The sequence below is a fragment of the Pocillopora damicornis genome, chromosome 12 (assembly GCF_964200805.1).
Source record: "Pocillopora damicornis chromosome 12, jaPocDami1.2, whole genome shotgun sequence".
Taxonomy (NCBI): domain Eukaryota; kingdom Metazoa; phylum Cnidaria; class Anthozoa; order Scleractinia; family Pocilloporidae; genus Pocillopora; species Pocillopora damicornis.
In genome coordinates this window covers 11,382,818-11,399,743 of record NC_142681.1, presented here as the reverse complement: position 1 = coordinate 11,399,743, position 16,926 = coordinate 11,382,818, and the positions used below count along the sequence as shown (strand labels likewise).

Sequence of the window (16,926 nt, the reverse complement as noted above, 5' to 3'; positions counted from 1 at the left end):
ATGGACAATTATTATTCTGCTCCATCTCTATTCAAGAAATTGGAGCAAGAGAACATTGGTGCCTGTGGAACTGTGAAAGTAAATCGGAAACAAATGCCAAAAGAGCTCTTGCCATCAAGATTGTCTCTAAAAAAGGGAGAACCGCCTGTTTTTATGCGTTCAGATAATCTTGTTGCCTGTGAATGGCAAGACACAAAACGTGTTACCTTTTTGAGTACTGTTGAGAATAATTTGACAGTAGACAAGGCTGTTAGAAGTAAGAATGGGGAAGGGGGTTATAGGGAAGTTGAAAAGCCAGTAATCGCTGATCGATACAATTCAAACATGGGTGGGGTCGACACCCTTCACCAAATGCTAGGCACATACCAATTTCCTCACAAGTGTGTCAAATGGTATCATACCCTTTTCCATAGGGCCAGGGAAATTGCCCTCGTAAATGGGTTTATTCTTTACAAGAAGGCAAACTCCACTAAAAGAGTTAACCCTAAAAAGTTTAGAGAGCAAGTAATAACTGGGCTTTTGAGGGACTGGAACCCGCCTCAGCCTCAAAATGGGAGGCCCTCAGATACCCCAGACCCTCTAAGACTTACTGGACGCCATTTCCTAGGAAAAAATGAGAACCCCAAGCAAAAACTTGATTGTCGGGTTTGCTCTGACAGGAAAAATAAGAAAAGGGTGCAAACTTCTTTTTATTGCAAGCAGTATGATATAGCATTATGCATTGTTCCTTGTTTTGAACGTTATCACACTTTGCGTCAGTATAACTTGTAAACATTACACTATGGTACTGCTCAGTATCACTTGTACACAACACACTGTGTGATATGACACATAAACCCTCATGTTTGTTATGATGGAGAATATATTAAGACATATTTGTTTCTTTGTCTTTATAAAATTCACTGTCATTATTTGTTAGTGGTGCAACAGCAAACTTGTTGCTAAAAATCACTTTTTAGGAAGAATATTAGCCTTTATGCTTGAATGTAACTTTGTAAAGTTATGATGAAGAGATTGTTCAGCTGAGTTAAGTCCTTTCAGTGTTTTAGGTAAAAAATACAAAGAGAAATGAAAGGGAAATTTAATGTAAAATAGTTATTTTTAAGAAACCCATAATGCCTTCCAATGAAAGTCAGGTCACATGACCCGATCACCCCCCCTGACAACGTAGAAAAAATATTTGTTTATTCCAGATACTATCCTGAAAATTTCATTTTAATATCTTAAAAACTGACTGAGATATAAGCCATTAAAGATTGAGAGTGATTTTTTGAGGTTACTAGTAAAAAAAACCTGGCAGTCAGAAAACAGTCTTTGTCAGAACTGTGGCAGTGAAAGGGTTATTGTACGTAAGTGATCATGTTACACTTGCAAGGAAAAGGTTGGGTTTCTCTGTGGAAAGTGTGTGTAGAACTTTAACTTATGCTATTTTTATGCAAAATGGTACTCAACATGATGTGCCTGTACATTTCTTGCCCATGGTTTGGTACACCAAGCACTGTTGGTGACTGTCTGATGATGATTAAAGTTTATTTTGTTCAAGAAATATTTGGCTTGAATTCTTTATTTCTTTTATTTTCTTTATGTTTAGTTGTACAGCATCTTGATTTGTCAATGTATATTTTACCAAAGGAAGAGACATCCATTAGTGTTTCTAATTTACTAGTATTTTAGGCACGATTGATTGCACAACAGGTAATCCTACCAGTCCTGGACCTGATACTGTACAATATACTACCAAAATAATACTGTTCTCCTTAATCTTGGACATTGGGTATTTTCAGGGAATTTGGAGAATATTTCTGTCGACCAGCACGGTCTTAATAGACTAGATCAGAAATGTTTTGTAAAGTATATTTAAACACAATGTCCAGAAAACAGGGTGAAAAAAACAGAATACTACCCACATGTTTGGAAAAGATTCTTCCTAGAGGTGGGCGTGGCCAGGAAAATTGGAAAAATACCGGCAGACGAGCACAACATCTTGATATGTCAGTTCCTGATGGAGATAAGGAAGAAAGATGGTGGATTGTATGATCCGGCAACACAACAATCATTTCAAAGAGGCCTGCAACAATATCTAAACAACAAGAACTCCAAACTGAGCATCCTCAAAGACCAAGAATTCCTTAAGTCCAGGGAAGTTCATCTCTCTAAAAACAAACAGCTGATTTCTGAATAAGCGAAAGGAAATCACCCTTATGCTGCAAAAGAACTATCAAACGCTGAAGATTTGTTGTTTCGTACTGGTGAAAACCATGAAGCCCTCCAACACATAATTTGGTGGTTATTGGCACTGCACTTTGGATTCCGTGCCCGGGACAAAAGCAGGAAACCAAAATGGGGCAACATTGTTCTTCAAACAGACAATGAAACAGGCAAGGAATTTCTGATTTGGAAATCAGAAAGAGGATCCAAGACCCGCAGCAGCAATGGTGATACACAAGTATTTAATACAACCATGTAGGCAACAAATGACAAACGTTGTTCAGTTTTTTATAACAACGAATTCAAGAGTCACCGTCCAGAAGAAATGAATAGCGCTGACAGCCCATTTTACTTAGCCATGAATTATTGGCGACGACCTGGCAGCAACATCTGGTACATGAGGGCACTGAATGGCAAGAACGAGATTGGTAAGCTGATGAAGTCAGCTGTGCAATCAGCAGGCCTGCAGGATGCAGAGGTTGCAGAGGTTCCTGTTTTGTCAATATAATGAATTATTAACTTGATTTTCCTGATTGATTTTGATTGACACTAGCTTATGTAATTAAGCCACGTGAATAGTTCAGTTTTCAGTTCAGATACTTGAGATTCAAAGATGCGTACAAGTTCTGCTAACCTGTCTTGCTGACCCGTGTTCTGTTATATCCTGACCTGTTTCATCTGTTGCTGACCTGTACGTAGCTATACACCGTGAAACAATACTACTAGACATCGTCATAGAAGTAAGTTCTCAGTGCTGTAATTCTATCTAATAGTTTTACTCGTGTCTTTATGAATCAATGGATCCTGTTCAATTTCTCAAATGTATCTCATTCTTTTCTTTAGATCGAATAATAATATATTGGAATAGATTATAATAATAATAATAATAATAATAATAATAATACAGTATTTATATAGTGCTATTTCTATTGCTATTCAATAGCGCTTTACCATTCATTTATAAAAGACATTGATAAAATTTTATAAAAACGTAAACATCACTAAAATATGAGTAAAAAACTAACTAATAAAAAATCTGTAATGATGAGAGTAAAAACTGTGAAACTTATAATAGAACTAATTCACTAATTAACTAACTAACTAACTAGCTGACTAACTAATTAACTAACCAACTAACTAGCGACCTAGCTAACTATAAAATAGCTAATTAATTTGCTAAGCTAATTATAAAATTTGTTAAGAAGGTTAATTATAAATTTGTTTAAAAGGTATGTCTTTATACAGGTCTTAAAGTCTGATAGCGAGCTGCTCTCTTTTATGTTGTTTGGAAGAGAGTTCCATAGAGTCGGTGCTACAAAAGAGAAACACCTGTGACCATAACTTACTAGCTTGACAGGTGGTACTTTAAGTAAGTTTTTGGAGGAGGACCTCAGATTTCTGGTTGGTACATAAGGCTTCAGCAGTTCAGTGATGTAACTAGGGGCTTGTCCGTTGAGCACTTTGAAAGTCAAAAGTAATATCTTGTAATCTATGCGCTGGCTAACTGGGAGCTAGTGAAGCTGCTCTAAAACAGGTTTGATGTGGTCATACTTTCTTGTACGAGTGACAACATGAGCTGCAGCATTCTGGACATTTTGTAGACGATCTATCAGGAATTTGGGTAATCCATATAGTAGCGAGTTGGTGTTATCTAGCTTAGATGTAATGAACGCATGAACTAGTTTTTCGGTATCTGCCAGAGATAAGCAGTCTCTTATCTTGCTAATGTTTCTAAGATGGAAGAAACAGGCTTTGCAGGTACTGGTAACATGCTTATCTAGTGACATGTGCTCATCAAAGATAACTCCAATGTTCCTTGCAGAGGAAGATGGCTCGATCCGCTCACCAGACACATCAACATGGAATAGTAGACAGGAATAGTACTCTTACAGAGGACTAAGATCAATGTATGAAAACAAATTCCTAGAAAAAATAGTCTCGTTTGCTCTCCTTTCATTTTCTTTCAATCATTAGTGATATTCTTAGTTGCCTTTGTAAATTTTGTAACAAAGGCATTTACCACGAAAACTTGCCAGAACAGTGGTGAGTAGCTTCCGGATGATGGTGGTAGGTCATGCGTTCAGGTGCTCTCACAGTTTTCAGCTCTTTCTTTCCCTTATCTTTACTGGGGAAGTTGTTTTCGCTCTCGCGAGACCACATACATCTGATAATCATGATTTTACACAGTTTCCTCTTCATGGACCGTCGATTGGATTGTTTGACCGAGCTGTCGCCTACAACCAAACACGATGCGGCCACCATTACACACTGACTATCAGTCGCAAAGGGTTTTCATCCTCAAGAGTTGCCTACTATCCAAACTCCGTCTCAAGCTTCCAAACATCATTTCTAATGAGAAGTGGTGATATTAATCCAAACCCTGGCCCAGTTAACTCCAGCGCTGCAAACCCGGAGCCACGACAAGATGGATTTAACCTCCGCGGGCTTCACACATTTTATGCAAACACTCGCAGTATCATCAACAAACTCGACCTACTTGAGTTGGAAATGTCTCAGAGGAACTACGACTTAATTGTACTAACTGAGACGCATTTGGACCATTCCATTGTCGACTCCGAAATTTTCCCTTCACACTACACTGTCTTCAGGAAAGATCGTACAACCAATGGCCGTCATGGCAGTGGTGTGTTAATTGCAGTTCAAGATTACATTCCAGCTACTCTTCGTGTAACTCATCAGTGTGAGTCTGAATTGCTTTTCATTGACTTGCTCTTCTCTCACGAGCGGCGGATAACCCTTGGTGTGTTCTGTCGGCCCCCTGGAGGAGATACAAAACCTTTAGAAGACCTCCGGATCTGTATTCAAGAATTGAATTCAACAGCCGAATTAATTCTGCTCGGAGATTTTGACCTGCCGGACATTGACTGGTCATGCAATAGAGCTCTGCATCAATCAGATATTTATGTTCACTTAATTGACATAATCCAGGATAATTTCTTAACGCAATTAGTCAGAGAGCCTACAAGGAATCAGAATATTCTGGACTTAGTTGTTTCAACCTCGCCAGATATTGTGGATCGATTACTTGTTGGAGATTGTTTTTCTGATCACAGATCCCTTAGTTTCAGGATCCTCTGCTCGCCTTATGTACAGCGTAAATCCCAGAAGCTTCTCTATTCGTACAGCAAGACTGACTGGACACATTTGAAGTCTCTATTATCCTATATTCCTTGGAGCTGTGCCTTTTTCGATGATGACATTGATTATAACTGGTCCTGCTGGAAAGACTTGTTGTTTACAGCTATGGATCAATGTATTCCCTTGTGTCAAAGCAAGAGAAAAAGTAACGCACCTTGGATAACAAAGGACCTCATTAACCTGTGCAGGAAAAAGAAATCGCTTTATAGCAAAGCTCGAAAAAGTGCCAACCCGTCCTTTGGGAGAAATACCGAAAGCTAAACAATGCTGTGAAAAGAGAATGCAACCAAGCTCGCTGGACTTACATTAATAACATGGCCTCGGAACTTGACTTCAGTGGTGATTCTAAGCCTTTCTGGAATTACGTTAAGCGTAAACGCAATGGTACTAATAATTTAGTATCCTTAAATGTTGGTGACGAAGTCTTGACAGATGATTCTAGCATTGCTAGCAGCTTAAATTCGTACTTTTCCTTTGTATTCACTACTGAGGACCTCGCAAATATGCCTTCCTTAGAACCTACAGTCAGCGAGAAACTCGATGTTACTTCCTGCACTTCTGGCGAAGTAATTAAGTGTCTCAAGTCCCTCAAACCGAACAAGTCCCCGAGACCAGATCGTATTTCACCAGTAATTTTAAGATCGTGCGCATCGGAGTTAGCTCCTTCAATCTCATATTTGGTAAACAAATCTTTCCAGCTTGGGCATTTGCCCGAAGACTGGAGGTCAGCAGATATTGTTCCACTCCATAAGAAAGGTTCTAAACACTTGAGAGAAAACTACCGTCCAATCTCACTTACCACTATTGTATGCAAGATCAGTGAAAAAATTGTACGAAATAGGATAACACCCTTTTGGCATAACCTGGACGTGATAAACAAAAAACAATTTGGTTTTCTGTAGGGCAGGTCAACTACGACTCAATTACTCTCAACTATCCACGACTTTGCGAAATCGAGAAATTCATCTTTTGCAACAGACGTCATCTTCTTGGATCTCGCCAAGGCTTTTGACAGTGTTCCCCACGAGCGCCTACTAATTAAACTTCGTAGCCTTGGTATTGTAGGAAACTTAATCAACTGGCTAAGGCACTTCCTCACCTGCCGTAAGCAACGAGTTGTTGTTAGAGGTACCTTTTCTGAATGGGCGGCCTGGTATCTGGTACCCCGCAGGGCACCATCCTTGGCCCAATTTTATTCGTGTCATACATAAACGATATTGCTGACTGTGTTTCGTCCAATATTAAATTGTATGCGGATGACACTAAGATCTATAGAGAACTCCGTAATCCGACTTCTGACATACAAACACTTCAATCTGATCTTGATAGCCACTGCCACTGGGTGAATACATGGCAATTACATTTCAATGAGGAAAAGTGTGAAGCAATGCGTATAACGCATTCCCGTGAAAAATCGTCTACGAATTACACTCTCAGCTCGACCTTAAAAGGATGTTAATAGCTTTAAAGATCTTGGAGTTGTAATCTTAAAAGATCTCTCCTGGTCTCAACACATCAGTATCATAGTAAACAAAGCCAACCAAGTCCTGGGACTCGTTAGGCGGACTGTTGGAACAGCCAAAACAAGTACTTTTTCACTGCTTTACAAATCTTTGGTGAGACCTCTATTAGAGTATGCTGTACCAGTGTGGAATCCCTACCTTGTGAAAGATATACATGCAATCGACAACGTGCAACGCCATGCATCGAGATTAACTCTCAGACAGAAACGAGGTGAAATGCCGTACGAGGAACGATGTAACATTTTAAATTGGCCTCTTTTATCCACACGGAGAACCTACTTTTCACTTGTGGAATGTTACAAGATTGTTTTTGGCCTCTCCCATTTAGACTTTCAAGAATTTTTCGAATTTATAAAAGTGTGCTCCACAAGGGCTAATCATTCTTATAAACTTTACTTCAAATCTTCGAGGATAAATTGTTTTAAAAATTCTTTTTTTATTAGGGTAGTTAGCGATTGGAACAATTTACCAAAGCATGTTGTAGAGGCAGGGACTCTGGAACTTTTTAAATTAAGATTAAAAATATTTTTAAAATTGTAAACATTACATAGTTCTTTTCTTCTTCTTCATTATTTTTTTTTTTCTCTGTACATAGCTCTACATTTGTTACTTTTTATTTTCTATTCAGGGGAGTTGTTATATAGGGCTAACCTCCAAACTCCCCTTTTCAAATTTTTATATATAAATATATTTGTATATAGAATTTGAATAAAGGTGTATGTATGTATGTATGTAACATACTCTATTGATGGGGGTGGACGGTGTCGTGCACTCAAGATCAATAGCTCCGTCTTTCCTCTGTTTAGTTTCAGTTATTGCACACCATCCACGAGTCTATCTCAGAAACACACGCCTCTATTTATATTATACGATAAAACGATACGATACGTTTATACGATTTGCATAGCATAGTTGGATTGCCTGTTTGGTTTTGTTGGACCATTTCATTCGATTTCTTGGTCTGATGAAGAAGCTGCGCTAATCAACCACGACCATGGCTGAAGCGGCGCTAAAACAAGTGAAGACTGACCGACGTTCAGCAAAATCGGCCTTTACAAGGGCTGGAAAAGCGTTGGTACATGCTGTAGAACATAAGAGACCTCCGAATGAGGTAAGAGAAGTCTTAATAAAGCTGCAGGGAGTGTACAGGGTTCGCACGCGCCTTGAAAGTCCTTGAAAGTCCTTGAATCTCAAAATAAAAATTCAAGGCCTTGAAAGTCCTTGATAATTGTAGTCAGTGCTGGAAAGTCCTTGAAATTTGTAGCTAATTTAATCCAACTTAGATTCTAGAGTGCCTTATCTGAAAATATATGCAACTGGCACAAACGTAGCAACACATAATAGTAAGATACAAATAACAAACGATCGTAACGCCACTCCGCATGTCGATCAATCGCCCATATCCATTTGTCCTGTTCTTGGTTCTATTAATCACTCTGATTGGTTGAATGTCTCGAATGTCAAGGGCCAATCAAATGTTTTGTACTATTCCCTCTTTCTGAGAAAAGCCATGTGCTTTGAGTGCTTTCCTTGTCTGGGTTAGTGTTGATTGTTTGCGTTTTGTTTCACGAGTGAGAGATTTAAAACAATGGGCAAGTGTGTTTTCAGCAACTTGTGGCTTCAGAAATCACTGTATAAAGATTGGCTTCGAGAAGTCAAGGGTGACAAGCACAAGGCACGATGCATCGTGTGTATGAAGGATGTTGACATTTCGAGCATGGGAGAGTCAGCGCTCACAAGTCACTTGAAAGGAAAAAAACATCAAACACTGACATCCCAGAATAGGTCATTAGCAAGCGTTTCAGATTTTTTTGGCGTTTCTTTTCAACAACCAGCAACTACAAGTGACGATGCCAAAGAAGTTTCAAAATCCGCTTCGTCTGAAAGTGGCGAACACAACACGCTCAACCCCACAAAGTCTAGTACTACGAGTTCATCTGGTTCATCGGTGATGGAAAGAATTGTCACTCGTGATGAGACTTTGAAAGCAGAAATTTTGTGGGCATTGAAGGTGATAATGTCTCATTACTCCTATAAATCATGCGAAGGTACGAGCAAATTGTTTCAAGCGATGTTTCCTGACAGTCGGATCGCGAGTCAGTTTACATGCGGAGAAAAGAAATGTGCATACTTGATCTGTTTTGGGCTCGCTCCACACTTCAAACAACTTTTGAAGGACGTTGTGAAAAAAGAAGAAGCTTATGTACTTATGTTTGACGAGAGCCTGAATAGCGTGTGCCAGTCAAAGCAAATGGATATTCACATTCGTTCATGGAATCATGACAAACACGAAGTTGAAAGTCGCTATTATACCTCAGTGTTTATGGGGCATGGAACAGCAGAGGACATGCTTTCTCATTTTCGTTCAGGCATAGAAGGAATTCCTCTCAAAAAAGTTTATCAGGTAGGATGCAACTCTCGTTATGTTTGGGTAATCCATGAAATTGTTTGCAAGATATGCTTCTTTGAAGTTGTATTATTTCTTACCCTCAATTATCGACATTTCGAAATAGGCAATAGCACAAACTTAGTCTTCACACAATTACCTAATTTCAATTATTCTTTGTCATATTGCCACTCTTTTGAAAGACCTATGTCTTGCCATTATTAAAAAGGTGTGATCAAATTGGAATCAATTATATTGTTTTCATGACTGGCATTTAATTTCATCGTTCGCCGGCGAACGATAATTACAAGAAGTTGCGTTAAATTTTTTTTAACATGAAAATCTTTCAATGTCTGTTATTATTTTGCTGTAGAAGGGCGAAAGATGCAAGATTACTTAATCTAATTTATTGCATGTAATATAAATTGTGCGTTCACAATCTAGCCAATGTTCCAAAAAGCGATAAAATTGTATTAAATAGAAATGAAACACCTTACTTGGTTTTCTGCCCTTTAAGGTCTAAATAAATCAACACTCTTTCATTGCAAATCTTCACAATTCCAATGCATCCATGACTAGTTCACTTCGTGTCTAGGTGGACAATGACACGAACTCTGGGACGTAATGCAAGTACTAAATTAAATAATCTGTTTCCCTTTCAATATTACAAGGAATGTTTTCTCTCATACTAGTTGTCAATGGATGGACCCAACGTTAATTGGAAATTTTACAGTATGCTGACTGATGAGGCAAAAAGGGAGCATAATAGTCACATGCTGAACATTGGCAGCTGTGGTTTACACATTCTTCATGGAGCATTCAAGGATGGTGCTGTGGCATCAGGATAGCAGTTAGACAGGTTGTTCTCCAGCCTTCACTGGCTTTTTCAGGACAGTCCGGCAAGGAGAGAGGACTACACCAAAGTAACAGGAAACTCACTGTTTGCTTTGAAGTTCTGCAAACATAGGTGGTTGGAGAATGTCTTGGTTGCAGAACGTACACAGAGTATGTGGGACAGTGTTGTCAAGTATGTTCAGAGTGCAAGGGCAGGAAAAGTTCCACAGCCACAAAATAAATCCTTTGAAACTGTACAAGAGTTTGTTGCAGATCCCTTTACGACTGCAAAAGTCGCTTTCTTCCTATCAGTAGCCAAGCAAGTGACACCGTTTTTGACACTCTATCAAACCGACAAGCCTATGCTTCCTTTCATGGCTACAGACCTGTACAGCATGCTTGGGGGATTAATGAGAAGATTTATTAAGACCACTGTTATCAGTGAAGCCAAAACCCCATTGAAGCTTACAAAACTTGACCCTGCTGACTCCAGCATTCATGCCTCTCATTCCAAGATTGACCTGGGGTTTACAGCTGACAAGAAGATCAAGGAGTCGATTGCAAAGTCCACAGTTTCAGAGAAAAGAGTGCTTCAGTTTCAGATGGAATGCAAGGAGTTCCTTATGAAAGTAGTTTGCAAACTGATTGCCAAAGCACCAATTCAGTATTCCCTTGTAAGGAATATAAATTGCTTAGATCCAAGAAACATGATGAGTGACCATGATGTTTCCATCACAAAATTCAAGAGAGTTTTGACTACCCTTGAAAATGCCAAGAAAGTCCCGGAAGGTGAATGTGATTCCCTTTTGGAACTATTTAGACAATTCATTATGGAAGTCCCCTCTTCTTCTCCGTCGGAGTTCAAAGACTATGATCCTAACAATGATAGACTTGATTCCTTTCTGTATCTTCACATGGGACAGAAGCGATCCTACCAATCATTGTGGAAAGTAGTCTCAGAGCTACTGATATTATCACATGGCCAGGCCAGTGTCGAAAGAGGATTCTCAGTCAATAAGCAACTGGAAGTCGAGAACCTCCAAGAGCGCTCCTTCATTGCTCAAAGGCTGGTACAAGACCATGTACAATCTGTGGGAGGTGTCCTTGCTGTTTCAATCAACAAACCACTTCTTTTGTCAGCTGCAGGAGCTAGGCAGAAGTATTTATCATATCTTGACGAACAAAAGAGGAAGAAAACCTCTGAGGGTGTAGAACTGAAGCGAAAGGAGCTAGTCGATGAACTTGACGAACTTAAAAAGAAAAGAAGGCGTTTAGACAGTGATGTTGACAATCTTGTTAAATCGGCAGACGAGTTTGCACAGAAAGCAGAGGACACTGGGAAACTTGTGTGGATTACAAAGTCAAATAGTTTGAGGAGAACTGCAAAAGAAAAGGAGATAGCTCGCAAAGACCTTGAGTGCAAAATTGCGAATGTTGTGGATGAACTAAAAAAGGCATACACTTTTAGCTCGACTTAAGCTCGGCACAATCGCTACTATGATAAGGTGAACATTCTTTTATTTTGCAGTTGGTGGAGTCCTTGAAAAATAAAAAATATGTCCTTGAAAAGTCCTTGAAAAGTCCTTGAATTTTTAGTCCAAAAAAGGTACGAACCCTGAGTGTATGAAAACTTAGTGGTTAAACACGAGGATTATACCAAGCTCATTGAAGATGACAGCACATACGAAACTGAAGAACAATGGCTCTCCGATTGCCAGGAAATATTCATGCGTCTTGAAGTAGACACCAAAATGTTTGTTGAAAGTGTGGAACAGTTGAGTTCGAATGATTTAGCTAAGAATGGTAATTTAAGTAAAGAAAACAGTATTGCATGTGGTGAAGTGCTTGAACACGAAGGAATTTCAAATATGCAATCGGCAACACCTAGCACAAGCGACGCCCCTCACAACGATGAACTGCCAATTATACAATCAGTCGAACAAGCCGGTCCGGAAATTGACGTCGAGAACGGCACTAAATCGGTACAAGTAATTAACAATGTCCCGACAGCTGATGATAAGCAGATTAACACAGAAAGCAATCTAAACATCACGTTAACCGCTAGTACAGAGAATTTACAGCAAAGTCCTATTGAAGCTGGCGCCTGCACGTTTAAACTGGAAAAACCCAAGCTTCCTGTTTTCGCTGGAAATGTCCGAGATTACGCCATCTTTCATTCAGATTTCAAGCACGCAAGAGAAGCGAAGTACTCAAAGAGAGATTCAATCACGCTCCTGCGTACGTGCCTGCGAGATAAGCCACTCGAACTCATTAAGGGAATAGGAAGCGATTACGACGCCGCCTGGGACTACTTGCACTCCATCTATGGCGACCCAAGATTTGTGTCAGACACTGTAACTCAGGACATTGTTCAATTCAAAGCCTTGCAGGAAGGGGAGGACGCCCGATTTTGTGACCTCGTACATCTGGTGAAAAGATGTTACAATACCTTAAAAGAAGTTGGTTTCCCTAGTGACATGAACAATAGCCACATGCTTTCGATCATTGAATGTGCGCTGATGACAGAAAAGTTTGGGCGAGAGATCTGGAAAAGGAAAAGAAACCTGCTACCCTTGAAGCATTGATGAATTGGATGAATGTTGAAATGAAATCGCGAATGCGCGCTACAGCGCCAATCAGAGTGGGCTCATCTGGTAGATGCCCTGTGCATCACTTCAGGTCTGATAGCGACAAACCCATTTGGCACAAATGTTGGCTGTGCAAAACTTCATCACACTGGCCTGATCAATGCCCGAAATTCATATCCCTCAGCATCAACGACCGGATCGCAACTACAAAGGCAAATCACCTGTGCTTCAGCTGCTTGAAAAGGGCTGGGAGAGGACACACTGTGGATAACTGCAAACACAAACAACAGTGCAGAAAGCAGGAGAATGGAACGCAGTGTCCACAGCAGCACCATCAACTCTTACACAAGAGCAATTCCGTGAAGATTGGCGTTGCCACTACAGCCAGCCCCAATGAAGCAATTCTTCTGGTTTTATCTGCTAACATCGGCAGCACCAACGGTCTCTTTAAATGCGGAAACATTCTTCTTGACTCGGGGGCTCAAATAAGTCTTATCCAACAGGATACCACTGAAACTCTCGGTTTGAAAGGAAAGGATGTGTCCATAACCATTACTAAAGTTGGTGGCGAGGACGAAACAATGAAAACAAAGGAGTACAATGTTCAGCTAACCTGTATTGACAGCAACAAGCGTTTTACTATTAAAGCAATTGGCATTCATAGCATCAGTGACAAGATTCCAGCAGTGAAAACATCGCACTTACCAGAGGTTCTTGACGTACCAAACACCAGATTTCTCCGTGGAAAAGGGCACGTTGACCTGCTGATCGGCATGGATCACGCACACATGCATGCTGGGGAAACAAGGCAAGTGGACCACCTGCTAGCTCGTAAGTCTCCACTTGGATGGGTGGTTTTTGGAGGAAACCAGAAGAGATCAGTGACATAACCAGCATATTGCATGTCAAGTATGCCTCACCAATAGACTTAACGGACTTTTGGACAACGGAAACTATGGGCGTTGCCGTGAAACCCTGTGTGTGCGATGCAGACAAACTGGCTCAAACAGAAAGAGAAGCCAAACTCATAGAAGAGTCGTGTTTGAAAGTCGAAAACCAATGGATGATCCCTTACCCCTGGAGGAAAGACCCTAACCAGCTGCCAGACAATAGAGGTTTGGCAATAAAATGCCTAGAATCAACAGAACGACACCTGAAAAGAAACCCTGAACAAGCTGAAGCTTACTACAAACAGATGGAGGAAATGGAAAGCATGAAATTTGCGCGAAAGCTGTCAAAGGAAGAACAAGACAAGTATCATGGTCCTGTTCATTACATTCCACATCACGCTGTACTGAGGCCAGATAAGAAGAGCACACCTGTTTGAATTGTTTTCAACGCCTCCTCTGCATTCCAAGGACACGCTCTGAACAATTACTGGAAAAAAGGTCCCGAACTTTTAAACGGCATATTTGGAGTTGTCTTGAGATTTCGAGAGAAAGAAGTTGCAGTACTGGGAGACATCTCCAAGATGTATGATCGGATCCTTATTCCCGAAAGAGATCAACATGTACACCGCTTTCTCTGGAGAAATATGGAAACAGACAAAGAACCTGTCATTTACGTCAAAACAGTTCTGACATTTGGGGACAAGCCCGCACCCGCCATGGCACAAATAGGGCTACGAAAAACAGCCCAAGAGAACAAGGCAGGCTACCCAGAAGCAGCCGAGGTGCTGACGAACAACACGTACATGGATGACATCTGTGAGTCTGTGGATACAGAAAAGGAAGCTAGAAAATTAACAAATGACATAGACACTGTTTTGAAGACAGGAGGATTCAGAGTTAAAGAGTGGATTTCCAATAAGATACTCAAAGAGAAAGTGAACGGTGACGCAGAGAAGGAAATTAACATGTTCAAAGGAGATGAGGAGAAGGTCCTGGGAACCCTGTGGAATTTTAAAACAGACAAGTTTCACTTCAGAGTGGCAGCAAACCTACTGAAGCTAGACAACGGTCAAAACTGTGTGCAGAAGATGACCAAAAGAATGATCCTGAGTCAAGTGGCTTGCATTTCTGATCTGATTGGATTTGCAGCAGCGTTCATCGTCAGAACAAAGATTGAAATGCAAAGACTGTAGCAGCTGGGGCTGGACTGGGATGACGAGCTACCGATTGCAGTTCAAGAAAACTGGATTTCACTCTTCCAGGAAATTAAGGAACTAGACAGTGTGTCGTTCAACAGATGTCTAACAGTAGTCAATGCTGTGGAACCGCCAATGTTATGCGTTTTCGCTGACGCATCACAAGACGCACTCGGAGCATGTGCCTACACACGCCAGAGGAAGGATGACAACACTTACGCAGTCAAGTTCATCGCAGCGAAGTCTCGAGTATCCCCGTTGAAACAGCTGACAATTCCGCACTTGAAGCTACAAGCAGCTGTCCTCACAAGTCGCCTAGCCAAATCCATTCAGGAGGAATCTAGGATACAGTTTAAAGATGTCAAGTTCTTTACCGACAGTACAATTACCTTGGCCTGGATTCAAGGTCCATCACGCAGCTTCAAACCATTCGTCTCCTCGAGAGTGGGAGAAATTCAAAGTAACTCAGATCCAAACCAGTGGAGGCACATCCCCAGTAAGGATAATGTAGCTGACGACCTATCACGAAGGATCCGCGTTAATGAGTTACAAGGCAGGTGGAAGAATGGCCCAGAGTTCCTATACCTACCAGAAATGCAAAGAAAAAAATGTGCTTGTTTCACTTGCAGGGATTGTAATTAGACGCAGGAGAAAAAGGTCAATATGTGCTTTGTGTGGCATGTGTAGGCCAGGTTAACCATGTCCTCGGTCCCTTCAAGATGGTAATGACTTTACGAATTAACTGATCTATGGAACTCTATGAACGCACTTGAAATATGGAATGTTGACAGTCTAACTGTTTACGGATGAGAAGGATTTTGCTCCTTATGAGAAATGCAAAAAGCTGCCACTCTTTTTTGAGGCCTTTCTGCAGGGATACTAAAAGCCATGCAAGCTTGTTTTTTTTCGGCATGAGAAATCTGCGAGCAATATTATTTTTGGTCTGTCAGTTTAAACATAAACGTGTTGTAAGATGGTAAGACAAGGAATATATGGTGTGGACGTCAGTTTAAACAAAATACTCTGGACTTCAAGAAACTTACAACTATAACCAATTAGATAAGAACTGTGCTAGTTTTGGCAAATGTGCAATGACATATATTCTCTATGTGCTTATAATAATCTTAAAACATTTTGTTTCAGAGGTGATGGGTGAAACAAAAGGGAAGAAAATTGGCACATTATGTTGTTGTGCGCTCAAGCCTCCTGTTATCAGGGGCTACGTAGCTGCCTTCAATTATTGGTTCTGTGTGTTGGGCACACGGAGCAATACAGCAAAGCCATTGTTACTGCTGAAGATGGCTCTCAAGGAGTTATGCCAAAGGGAAATTCCATGTCGTCACCTTGTAGGTTATAAAATGATTCATGTATAGTCTCTCACATCAGCTTGATGCTATTAAAGATAAAAGGAAATACTCATTTCTCTTCCTGTTTTATTGACCATTTCCTTAATTTTCATGAGCTTAATGTTGTCACTACTCTCTATGATATAGTTTACCCCTGAATGTTGTCTTCTTTTGACTGGTTTAGTAATAGTTTGGCTGATAGTGTTCATCTGGGGAGGGCACTATCAGCTCATAGTACTTGTCAGAGGGTAATACCTGGATGGATAATGACCAAATGACCCTAAATTCACCTTCACTCTTTATGAGGATGCCAGAGGCCACATTTTGAAGAAAACAAACTGATTGTGTGACTCTGAGATTCATGCAGGCCAGTTACTACTAAAAACAAAATTTCCTTTTGTGGATGGTCTGCATGACCCAGCTATTGCTGGTACATTGGTGGCCCCAGGGATTAGTCAGTTTGTGCAAATAATTAACACTGGCAATTATTGAGTATGCCTCAGTACCATTTCTTGCAGGCCTGACACCATCAATGTATATGACAAATTGTTTCAAAGAGTTAGCCCAATTGCCATCCGCCATTCTTGTCGCTTGCTCATGCATACTGGGGGTTCCATACTGTTTACAAATAAAAAGATTCAAAAGCAAATCAACTCAAGTGACTGTGGCTTGTTTGCACTAGCATTTGCAACAGATTTGTGCCATGGCATAGACCCAGTGACAGAATCATATTACCAAGAAAAGATGCATACGCACTATGTGGACTGCCTCAACTCACTGGAGATGGTTCCTTTTC

At 40.4% G+C, this 16,926-nt stretch overlaps 1 protein-coding gene and 2 pseudogenes across 1 annotated transcript; all 3 read left to right on the top strand.

Annotated features, from left to right (window-relative positions):
- Positions 1-2,716, top strand: LOC149036458 (uncharacterized; annotated as a pseudogene).
- Positions 2,717-7,884: 5,168 nt separating this feature from the next.
- On the top strand, positions 7,885-14,296 carry LOC149036456 (uncharacterized; annotated as a pseudogene).
- On the top strand, positions 8,479-9,971 carry LOC149036457 (uncharacterized). The gene has a single exon (XM_089188826.1). It carries the CDS (start codon positions 8,479-8,481, stop codon positions 9,499-9,501), a length of 1,023 nt encoding a protein of 340 aa, XP_089044952.1. The 3' UTR covers positions 9,502-9,971.
- Positions 14,297-16,926: the final 2,630 nt, after the last annotated feature.